The sequence below is a fragment of the Falco naumanni genome, chromosome 4, assembly GCF_017639655.2.
Source record: "Falco naumanni isolate bFalNau1 chromosome 4, bFalNau1.pat, whole genome shotgun sequence".
Lineage (NCBI taxonomy): Eukaryota > Metazoa > Chordata > Aves > Falconiformes > Falconidae > Falco > Falco naumanni.
This window is the reverse complement of record NC_054057.1, coordinates 88,807,548-88,820,107: the sequence shown is the minus strand read 5'-3', so window position 1 is coordinate 88,820,107 and position 12,560 is coordinate 88,807,548. Positions and strand designations below refer to the sequence as shown.

Below are 12,560 nucleotides of genomic sequence, written 5' to 3'. Positions count from 1 at the left end.
CTGGAGTCCCACAGGGTGGAGGTGTGAGGCTGCATCATCCATCATCAGCTGTCAGGGACAGAGTAGCTCCATCTAGGTCAGGGGCTGCACTGGTTGTGGTAGGTTTAGTCGGTTGGGTCTGCAGTGGTAATTTCTCTTAGACATTCTTGTTCTGGCAGTTTTATTAGTCTAGGGCCTGGAAGCCTGGCTTAACTCAGAGGTCTTAACTGAATGAATTTTTGAGCTTTGTCTGACCTAGGCATGGTCTTATTTTCTCATGGAAAGACTTTGCCCTGTAAGGATGTTTGGCTTAGGTGGAGTCCCTCAGCAGACTGACGGTGTCTGTTTGGCTTGGAAGCCTAGCCTGTGCAGAGCCGCCTTGGTGCTGGAAGTGAGGGGTGTCCCTTATCTGAGAGCTATGCAGTTGCTACGTAGATTTCTGTAAGCAGATGATCCTTAGGATCGATTTTGATGTCTGCTGTTCCTGCCTCTCGTGGCATGAGCCTGTGACCTTCAGGCCATGAGTGTGAAGCTGCTTGGTGATGACTATGAACTAGCATCAGGATAATGCATATTAAGCAGGCTGTCCTCACACTTGACTGACAGGGCCATTTTGGAGTCATGCACAAATGTTTCAGTATTTGGTTTCTTAGCCTGATAGCCTCTACATTTACTTCCTGCCCGCCTGTATGCAAAATCAGCTGAAGTAGTTCAGGTTTTACTCCTTTCACCTCTGCTAGAATCCCAGCCTCCCTGCTAGTGGGGTCAAGGGGACACTGATAAGTTCACCCACCTTCTGTGCAGGGTACATTAAGGCCATCAAACCATGCCATTCCATACTTGCCATTTAAGGACTCTTTCTTCCAGTTCTCCCAGGATGTCTTGGTGTAATTCATAAATTTCAGGGAGTTCACGTAAGCCCTGCTTGAGTTTAACTTCTTCCTGTTCATTTTCATCTTCTTCTCCAAGCACTTTCAAGATACCTTCATAGAAATCCTGTGAACAACAATACAGAAATTAGGCAAACAGACTTAAAAGACATCTGTTTTCTGAAATTATCATTACAATTTCTTGACTCCTAAACTATACTTTCTTGGAATTGTAATATATGCCATCAATAGTCATAGAGTGTGCTCAGCATAGCAAGGCAATCATAGCATATGTTTTCTTCCATCCATTAGTGCATACACGTTTTCAGCTGAATTCCACCGTCCTGTCAACCGAAAATTGAACATTTCACCTGACCAAGCCATCAGACCCTTATGCATAAAATGAGTTTGAAATCTTTATTTACCTTGCCTTTTTTCCCTGCTTTTCTGGGTGTAGTTGGTCTCATTTTTATAGTGTTTCTTAACCATAAACATAATTTTAAAAAATGAAAGATGAGATTTTTTAGTTACTTCATTGAGTCCAACAGCTTGACATGAAAAACATCAGTGCCTACATGTCTTGTGCTAAACTTTGCAACACTTGTCTCCAAATCTGAACTTAAAGAAAGGAAGAAGCTATAAATTTAAGCTATGCAACAATTCATTTTCCCTATGAAACCTAACTGAGACACTTTTTCCTCATCTTAGAAATGGTTTTGATCCTGAAGTGGTGGGCACACAAGTAATTTCCTCTATATTAAAATGTAGCCAGCTCTGGTACATAATAGAGCACCTGTTTAAGACTGTGTAGCAAAATGTTTCCCCAGCTTTGACTTGGAAGTGAGGAATAAGGCCTCCATCTGAAACTGCAGTAATAATTTGTGTTAGATTCCCAGGCATTAGAAAACCATCCCAACAGCAGCCACAAATATTTTGTGTGTAAAACATTATTTGAAGTCTCCTTCATCCAGAGCTCTGGATGCTGAAATGTTTTCAGGTCGAAGCCTTATTCCTACAGGCTCCATCTTCTCTGCTTCAGACTTGTAAAGGAGCCTTTGCTGGCACCTGAGTACGCTCAAGAAACTTCGGCCCCTGTGGTGCCATGGCCCCTTTCAGGCTTTTACCAGCCATTGCAGTTTCCCCTGCCTGCTGCTGCCAGACACAGCCCCTCTTCACAGGCAGTGGCTAGAGAAGCTCAGGCATTTAAAGCTGCCTGGGCTTTGTGGAGGTCTGAATGCAAACTGTGGCAATGGGGTGCAAGGCAATGCACAACGCAATGCAGGAAAGCTTATAACTAAGGCTTTGCTGCTGAGTGGCATGAGAACCCAAACCCAGGGGTTCTGGCTGCCTTTGCCAGGAGCTGAGGCACTGTAACTAGTGGTTGTCTTCATAGCGTATCTGGTGTTCAAAAGCAGGAGCCTTCATTCAATGAAATGGAAAGGATGTGATTTCAGCATCTGCTTCATCAGTATTGCTACAAAGTACAAGTAATTGAAAAGTGTTAGTATAGTATTCAGTGATTGCCTGGGCATGGTCCTGCTGCACTGTTACAAGTTTAATTCTGCTCTGTATTCCTTGTAAGGAGATCTGTTCCTCCATCAGGGTCAGCTTGGGCTCCTTCGTGTTACATTTTTTATTTCTGCTAGTCAGGCTTTCATGGGCAAAGTGGCTGAATCTCAGTTTTTCTATGAAAATAAGTGAACAATTAGAAACCTAAGTGCATCCCAGTTTGTGATGAGAGCAGAAACTGGGCATTCATATACAATTATTATGAACTAGTTCTGTGAGTGCCTTTTCCAATCTTCTTCTGCATCCCAGTAAGCCATGAAGTGCACGGAGTTTTTTATTGCACAAGATGAGGAAAAAAGGGGTAAGAATGAAAACTAGAGTAAATAATCAAAACAACAGCTCAGTAAAGAGGCCACATTAACTGTGAGGTTTGAAAGCTCCTGATAACTCATTTCGGTACAGCAGCTGCAGACTAGGAGATTGCAGAGCTCCCTTCCTTATAAAAAACCTATTTGTCCTTACCTGAACTTTTTTCTTTTTTTTTTTTTTTTGGGGGTGTGTGTGTGTGAGGGTAACACTAGGGGGGTACAGCATCCTCTCTGATTTCTAGTCAGCCTACACACACTGTTTTTTTCCAGTAAGTACCTCAAATCAGGTATTGTTTTTCAATTCAGCAATAAAAATACTTGAACGGAGGCTTTGTAGTTGAATATACTTAGATTCATTGACTTTGAAGCCAAGAGGGACCATATTGATATGATATGATCAAGTGTGGTCTGGTCAGTAGTACAGACTGCAAGACTTACTAGAATATAGCATTACTAGGAAAACAACCAACTTTGATTTAGGACAGAATTTACCACATTATGGATATGCTAACACTGCATCCTGAGGGAAAAAAAAAAAAGTGCCAAAAGGGGGTTTTGGTGTTCTCATGAAGGATCAGGTAGCTCATAATGACATAGAAAGCCCAAGCATCTAGTCAAAGCAGAGCTGGTAGTAAAGCCCTGGTTGCATCCTGTCAGACTAAGACCATCACACCAGGAGTTGTTCTTCCAGCAGGTTCACACTGAGCTCTGCTTCAGCCCAAGATCTGGTGTGACAAAAAGCTTTAGTGTCTGACCAGTTTGGCCAGATCCATGCTATCAATGTATTTTTTCACATGCTACTCTGCAAGCAGTGAGCTATTATTAACACGGTGTTTTTTTCAAAGATATATTAAAAACATTCTCTGTCTACCCATAGAAGCCAATTCATCAGAAAAAAAAATGCAGCTGCTTTAACAATCACTGAGAAGGTGATTCTGCTGGATGAGTTAATAGAAATGGCAGTTAGATTTTCCACTCAGAGACCATTTCCTGGCCTCCTACTCCACTGTATGTGACGTAGCCAAATATGCTGTGAAAGGAAGCAGGGGCTTGATAAAAAGAAATCTCTAAGGTCGCACAGTTCATTGAAAGATACCAAGCTGTTTCTATCTGGCCCTGAACCAGGATGGGATAGGTTGAGTATCTTCCTCTGTCAGGATCTAGTGATCATGAAACCTATTGCCAAAAAGTCAAGTTCTGTTCCCTGAACTTTTAGGGAGAATCTTATGAACTTTCCTGGGCTGCACTGGGATTTACCATGGCATTTCTCATGACTCTACCTTCTGTCTAGTGAAGTTTTATAAGTACATGGAGTAATTAAGGAGTCCGAGAGAACTGATTTCCATGAAACTTGCTCATGTCCAGGTATGAGCAACTCAATAGAGTACGTTTCACTGGGGATCCATATTTTACATTAGATAGTCCACTTCAGTTTGGTTAAATCAAAGTAGCTGTCATGATTCCAGCATGCTGGAGATCTAGTTGGTATGACTGTGGTCCTGCTGAAAGGTTCTATAAGGAGCAGGAGAGCCTCTGGGCAAAGAACTTCAAAATTCCTCTCTCTACACCAGTAGGAACTGACTCCAGGCAAGAGCAGATTTTATTCTCCTCAGATTAATTCCTGGTTTTTCCTGTTGTAACACTGTGTAACTGCAATGTACACACTGGCTCTCACTATGAACTGGAATGACTGGAATATCTAATAGATACTAGCCGAAAGGAAAGTCACACATACACTATGTTTTTTTTAGCAATCGTGTCAGATGAAGCATTTATTTTCTGAAAAGCCACTGTAATTAGGTAAAAAAAAGATCATGATGACAATTTTCTGTTTGACTAAGTATATAATGGATAAAACAAGATCATAAATTTTTTTTTAAAGAGTATTATTGTGTTTCCTAATTACCTGGGTCTAGTTTCCACAATGTGTCTGCCCTGGTACCACAAATAATGCCCATGTTATGCTACTGCAGCTCCTATTTTTTCTGGTGTGTGAGTAAGCCTTTGTAACTACATATTTCAGCCAGTGTGTGCTCCAGATGCTTTCCATCCAACTAAGACAGTCAATCCATCTTCACAATGCTTTTTCTAACTTAAAGGAATCTGCAACTTTTCGAAGTCCTCAGCCATCGTAATTAATCCAGATTGGGGAAAGGGAAAGAATCCAAAGAGTTCTTTCAGCTTATTGTGCCTGGGGAAGTGAATAGCTGTAGTAAGTTCACTACTGATGTGCCTACTAGTTCACTACTAGTTCACTACTGAAGTAACCTACTATGTTACAGAAATGTCATCTTTTCCAAGTTAACATCAAACAGTTCTTTATCTGCCCACTTTCCACCATAGCTGAGCAACAAGATTAACACCCTTTTCCCACAGGATCTCAGTGGATTTAATCAGTCATTAATTGCCTGCCCCTTTGATTACAATGAATTCTCAGACAAATTATTTCATTCCAGTTGCGTGGATATCCAGCTTCCTAATGATTAATAAAAAACTTGCAGCATAACAGTAATCACTATAAACATCCATTAAAAAAAAAAGTCACTTGAAAATGCTGAGTGCTTGGGAAGCCATTAATCAAATGCAAAGTGCTTTTGCAGTCTCCCTAACTCTAATCAATCATGGCACCTGAAGGTCTGCAAGTCTGTCCCCCAGTCCCCATGTCTAAAAACAGAGGGTACCAAATGCTGAGTTCATATAATTCCCTGCTGGGTTAAAACTTTCTGAAAAGAGCAGCAAGAACTGAAGTCATTCAAGTTCAAGGCTCTGATGGCCACAGAGTTCAGTCTCATCCAGGGGCATATAAGCCTACTGATCTCACTCCTGTCTTATGCCTATACCTGCAGCAGTGTTTGTGTGCGCATGTAAAAGCATAACCCAAGCTGGCTAGGTGGCACAGAAGATTAGGAACTGTGACATAAAAATACATTTTTGAAACATAAAACTTTTCATTACATTTTGGGCACCCATAAATAAGCCTTTTATAGCCATGCAATGGCCAAATCCCTAACGTCCCTGAAATAAGCCCTACAAATAATTAAGTGAAACAAATAGGATCAAAACCACAGCCACAAAAGTTGGTTGGGTTTTTTTTTTCTTTCTTTTGTTTGTGCCCATCACTAACACACACACTTCATATTTTTTTACCCAAGAAGGCCTCTGAAGAACTTCTGTTCTCTGCTAGAAATGGGGACTGTTACCTGGAGCTTGTTATAAGGGCATGAGACAAGAAGGAATGCAGGGTTAGCTTCAACAAGATCTTACAGTTTATGTGGAGCACTGCCTAACTGTCACATGCTTGGCTCCTGGAATCTGATACCCTCTTTGAGGTGATGAGGCTTACTGTAGGGTGCTGGGATATGAGATGCTTTAGAGAGGCTGGCAGTGCCTGCCAGCGCTGAGAGGAAACAGTGATTACAGGAAAGTGCTGGAAAAAAAAAATACTTGGTTACCTGACTCAGGGCTACAGAAAGACAGCCCAATTTACCTGGGATCAGCAACGTGGAAACCTTTGTAGCAGGTAATTGTCTACAGGGACTCTTTCAAAGGAGTCAACAATGCCAGCAGCCAGAGGTTTTTGGTAGAACCCTAAGCAAGGAAGTTCGCTGCAGGAGTCAACATCTATGTGAAATGTGATATTCTAATACAAAGGCAAAAGGGGCAGTTAATGGGACAAGAGTTAGTTCTGGATTTTACTTCCAGGATTTTGTAAGCAGATGCAGAAACAGTGAGATTGTGTATTAAATCTCTCCAACAATTGGGCTGAATATGCTTTGGAGTCCAGCTGCAAAAATCAATTTTAGCAATCCTGTATGCATATCAACAACCATTTTGCAAGATGGGATACATCCCATACATACTGTGGTCCTTTAGCCTTTATTAGCCTGAGAACATTTAACCTTGAAGGACACTATTGAAAGGATGGAAAACTAATCTTTTGTCAGTTAAACTACTGCTTCAGGCCACTAGTTTACCCAGGAGAAAAACCTTCATGTGTGTATATATATATTTGTTATGTTGGGTGATTTCCCTTCTTTAACTTCTACTTGAAAATAATCTAGAGCACAGTAATTCAGTCTGGATCTAGAATATCTGTTTGCTTTTTCTGTGTATAACAGAATAGGCCAAGTTAGATCAGTTCATCCAATGGCATGTGGATCCCTGGGGAACCAGGGGCTACTGCAACCAGTCTAGTAAGGGCAGTTAGGAAATACAGGACTGAAATCAGTTTCTACCTTCACTGTAAAAAGCTGATGGTTCTGCCACCTGCAATAGGCTGAAAGCAGCTATGTAGAAAGGTGAGTAGACTGTAGGAGAGAATGTCAAGATTTTGACTCAAAGGTTTAGCAAAACAGATAGCTCTATTTGAAAGAAAACCTTCTAAAATTGGACAAGAAATGCTGATCAGTTGTTAGATTTATTTCTTGGTTTTCTGCTGTTATTTCTTCCTCTTCTAAAGCAGCAATGTATAAGATACTGATCCATTCATAATGGAAATCCTAGTTCTTGTGTATTGACTACAATGGCAGGAGAACAGAAGGAGAAGGGAGTACACCATTATATTTGCTTTGCCAATAGTAATTTATAGTCCTACAGTTTGACTAGCAGTTGTTCTGTAGGTGGGAATGGAAGGTTCCTTCTCAGTGGCTCTCAGCACTCTGTTCCCAGCATTAGGCCTGCACTTGAGCCAGAAATTGTGAATTTCTAGTAGCAGATGGTGATTGTAGAGCAAAGCCACACTTCGCAACAGTTCAAGAGAAATATCTGAAAGGAAAAGTATTTCTGTGACCAAAAAGTGCACTTTATACTAGAAGGACCAGATTGCTAGACTCTGTGGCTGGATTAGAAGAACTCTGAATGCCTTGCATTCTAAGTAGTATGTTCAAATGTTGGGTGTTGAAGCAAAGTCTCTGCCCGCTCTGTGTTGTTGCATTGTTTCACAGGAATTGCAGGAATTGCCTGCAATTATGTACATAGCAGAATAAAGCTCAACTGCTTCCCAGATTCTGAAGTATCTTAATGATGTTGACAATGAGGGAAAGAAATCCTAACTGAAAATGAGTCTAATGCAGTGCTTTGAAGAAGCTAATCACCTGCTGTTCTTTCAGTCACCTGCCAGAGAAAAACTATGTAAATTTATACCAACCAAAGGTCTGACCTCTAATGCTTTTGTGGCTGAATCACCTTCCCTGCTTATACCTCTACCCTGTGTTAAGAACAGGAAAGGACTGAAGGTGAGTAAATTCACCTAGGGTATTTCTACAGTTTTCAAGGAGAATTCTGGCTGGGGAGATGTGTGAATTTCCATTATGGAATGGAGCTGAGGGAAAAAACTAAAAAGGGAGCGTACAGAGCAGATGCCTTGGTGGAAAACCACGGCCATTTTTCTGTCTCAGTCCCCAGGTGGGGATACTGGCACTTCAGCTGCAGAAATTATGCCTGCACAGAGCATATTCACCTTGCTCATGCCATAACTCCCACCTAGCATCTAGACTTCTATAGTTTTCAATAAATAATGAAACACACATGCATCCAAAAATCATTTTGCATGTGTATTAGAATTGTAATTGCTTCCTGAGTCAAGCTGGTATTTTAATGAACTGGTAATATTGGGAAGTAAGCATTTGACCCCTCAGTGAGTGGGCCAGGGAGGACAATAGGAAGTCTTACTGCAAGCCCAAACTTAAGACCACTGAAGTCTACATGGATTGTGTAAAATGGTGCAGCCTATTACAACCACTTTCACTTCTAAAATGAAGGTGGATTCAACAGATACTGAAGATTGCAGGATTCTAGGCTCTTTTGGACATCTAGGCATTACACCTGAGGGGAGGCTGAAGAGTTCAAAGGAGGAGAAGAAAGTCTATATTAAAGCTGAATGAAGGCAGGAGATGCTATACAGTATGTACATGTGACTCACGGGTGGTTCTTGGAGGTAACTTCATTACGGCCAGCAGCCTAATGATTAGGAGTTCCTAATGATTAGGAGAGCCTAATGATGAAAGTGAAAGTGGCACCCCTGAATTAAAAAGTGGCACATCTCCTGCAGCGGAGTGAGCGACCCTTGATCTGCACTGAACAGTGATCTTCCCAAATTTCTCATTACTGAGGTCAGCAGAAACAACACCAGATGAACAGCAGAAAATAATGATCATTCAGAACTGGCAAGCTGTAGAGTATGCATTGCAAATACTGTATCTGTGGGGCTTGTTACCAGGGAATTGTCTTGATGCAAAATGTGCTAGTGTGACTTCCCTCTCTTTTTAAGAGATATACAGATTATCTGAAAGCTACTTTGGCTCAACATTCCCACTGCAGAAGCTCCCTGTCCAATACATAGCTATTTTCCCACTGCCGATGAAGATGACAATGAATAAATAAATGAGAAAAACCCCCAGCCTACTGTGAGGGCAGACTATTCTTTTGTAACAGTGCATCTTTAGCCTTTTATAAAAGCTTCAGAGGGTCTGACAGTGAGCTTGTTCTTCATTTAGCCAGCATGTTCCATTCACTAAAGCATTTAATTAGGGAAGTAATGACTTGGTTTGTCCAGCAGAACTTTGAATATCATCCAAGAAATTCACAGTAGTAAAAAAGTCTCAGCCAATCATTCACTGGAAGTGTAAATAATTAGAAAGATGGAGTTCTGTTTTGTCTAACATGTAATACTGGCTCCTAAATTAGATGTTTATTTTTTCTTCTTGAGAACTTGCTGCCCACAAGACTTCTGAAAGCAGAGTTTAACCAGTGAGCCTGACTTCATGATAATATGCATTTAGGTACCTTTGAGTTAGTGACTTAAGCACTGAGATGATTCTGTTCTTTTTTATTTCTGAAGATACACTTTACCATCAGAAGCCTTGGGATGCCAAGTGCAGTGTTGGAACCCAAACTGCTCCAAAGGCTGGAGAACTGGCACATGTTATATCTGTTCATGTCATATCCGTACCCATATTTTCAAATGCTGAGGAACCATAAATCTGAGTCTTGGTGCTTCTAAGAATTGTGGCCTATTGTTATGAAGAAATAGAAAACAGGAACCAGGATAAACTTTCTTTGAACAGGGTTGTGTTGGGGCTGGTGTTTTTTCAGTGCACAGCTGTCCTTTTAGGTACCTTAATTCAGTAAATGCCTCAGAGGGAACTAATAATAACTTCAAAGAGGTTTATGCAGAGAAAAAGGTTATTTTATGTACAAAAGCCAAAGACAAAATAAATGTGAACATAGTACGCTATTAAGCAAATGCTTGATCCCATACTGGCTGGGATCATGAGGCAGAGCCACACTGAGTTTGATTTGTGTGCATCTAGTAAAGTAATTTGAAACAGACTGGCTGAAGGGAAGGGAATAAACTGGATTCTTGGTCCTCAAAGGTGATGTGTGAAACTTTAGGCTGAGAAAGCAACCTGCAGCATTTTAGTTCAGGAGCAAGCACTAAGAAAAAGATGACAAGTGCAGACTGCATTACTAGGGAATTAAAATAGGAGAAAAGAATGCCAAAGTTTGAGGATTAAGTGATCCTGAAGGCAACACAGAGACTAATCAACTGTGGAAAACTAAATTGTGAGTACCAAGAGATCAGGGACTTGGACTGCAAGGCCCTGCCAGTCCCATCTGCTCAGTCCAGAATGAGTTCTGAACTCCCTGCTCCAGAGAATTGCATTACCTTTGAGTAGGGCAAATAACAGCTAACCCTTTAGATTATTATCACTACTACCACACCAACTGATACCGAATTTGCGAGCTAACACAATGTTTCCACTCTTTCAGTTCAATAGCAGAGTGGGTGTATGGAAATGTCATCGTTTTGGCAATCAATCAATTTATTAAAGTCTCTGCTGAAAGGCCAAACAGATTCTGTTATGCTGAATGAATAGCAGCTCCAGCCAAGCCTGGAAATGAGATGGGAAACTGCTCCTGCTGCAGACTTAAGAAAAACCTTTTTTTTTCTTTCTGAAACCAGATAGGGTGTGGCTTAGTTCCTTGCCTTTCTTACTACATTTGGATTTATGTAAGAAGATGGGGCTTGAGACCTAAAGATGAGCATTTAGAAACTGCTTTCTTGAGAAAGCTGGTGATGGAAAAGAGAGGAATGTTTGCCTGAGGTGAGGTATGCTGTTGAGGAAGCCTTTGGTTCTAACTGGCCATGAATGGGGTGTTGTATTTTGAGGACAGTTTGGCGACTGTCATCGCTGGTGGTTGCTTGTGACATCTGCCAGTGGGACCGGTGTCAACAGTGAGTGGACAGTGAAGCACAATTTTTTACTGATATGGCTATTCCTAACACTATTCAAATATGCAAATAGGAGTAATTAGTTCATTGTAACTTTTTGCACTATCACAGTATTGAAAAGCCTTAGTTAGGCAAAAATACCCCCATAGTCTGAGGGACTTCCAAGTTGTGAAATTGGTAATGGTTTCTCTAGATTTCCACAGTAGTACACTGGGCAACAGGTGAATATAAAGATCCAACAGTAGTTGGGGTGGGAAACATAACAGTGCTGGGACTGTGGCTTTCTAGATTGAACATGATTACAACAGAGAAACCTGCAGAGTGTTTCTGAATACCACTGCAGTAGGTAGCTATCATGCCAACATCAGTCTGTAGCACTGGAGATGGGATATGCTAGGGCTATAGGCACCTGACAAAACACAGAAATGAACCCTCTGATCCTGTTCCTGTAAAGTTTTTTGATCTTGGCTAAACTAAGAAGTACCTGAACTAGCAGTCAAGTGTGAAAACAGACCAGCTGTTCCTCTCTTCTCCCTCAGTCTCTAACCCAGGTGCATTCATACATCCTCACTACTTAAAAAGCCAACTCATAGAACGATTAAATCTTACTTGAGAAGCTTGCTTGTTGACTGCTGAAAAAAACCTTCAGTAGGCTCTAAAGGAGTGTATGCATTTGGTGATGGGGCAAGAAGGGTATTTTTCCTCTGCAGAAGAAAATCATTAATCAAAATTTTGCACCCAAAATCTCATCCTAAAATTGATGCAGATCTTTCTGAACTTTCTGACTTGAGACAGTGGGAACTAGGAAAAGGAAGGTGAAGAGTGCATGGTTACAGTAATTCTGACATTACATGACCTACAACTGGCTTAACTTTGCAAACCAATGCATTCATTCAAGGGTTTAATTTGGGCCCATCTCTTTTTTTAATTTGAAATTTTAACTCCTCTTTTGGTGCACTAACTTTCATAATTAAGGAAATAATAAGCATATGCAAACCACTCATAAAATCCTATCACTTTAGTGGGATGCACAGTCAGGGAAACAAAATCCCAGCAAAACAGGATTCAGTGGAATATTCCGTTACAGGACTGAAACATATGTAAAAAACAAACAAGTGCTTTCAATTACAATTGACTGACAGAAACAGAAGAACTTACCTAGTCATAGAAATGCTATTACTGGTATCTTTGCCCTGATATATTAATCAGCTGATCCAAACCTAATGATTAAGTATGATTAAAACAGAGCCAATTTCCCTCATGCCTTGAAACCTTAATTCCAGAATTGTCAGGTGAAGCTCCAGGTAATGTTTCTTATTTTCTGTAATAAACATTTCTGCTTAGAAAGTGTCTTGAGTTCCCCAACAGGAGAGCAGGGAGTAGTTACATTTTTGAGTCAAGCCAGGAAAACTCTGTTTTCATTCCCTCATATCTTTGAGCCGGCTCTGGAGCACTGCAGTAGATAAAATTAGCAGTTGAGCAGAGTTTTTCCCTAACTAACCTATGAGCTGTAATTTTTGTGAAGGTTCTTTTCATAAGGGATTACCAACAGTTTGGAGTCCATCCAGCTGGAGGGGAGCAGCATGCACTTGCATGCACAAG

The 12,560-nt window shown here is 40.9% G+C and overlaps 1 protein-coding gene across 2 annotated transcripts in view; it reads right to left on the bottom strand.

Moving 5' to 3' along the window:
• FGD5 (FYVE, RhoGEF and PH domain containing 5) overlaps nucleotides 1-12,560 on the bottom strand; it is a 110,048-nt gene that overhangs the window by 42,134 nt on the left and 55,354 nt on the right. For both annotated transcript variants that reach the window (XM_040589800.1, XM_040589801.1), the window contains exon 6: nucleotides 824-975. In XM_040589800.1, coding sequence (XP_040445734.1) covers nucleotides 824-975 — 152 coding nt within the window. The remainder of the gene's footprint in view (nucleotides 1-823; nucleotides 976-12,560) is intronic.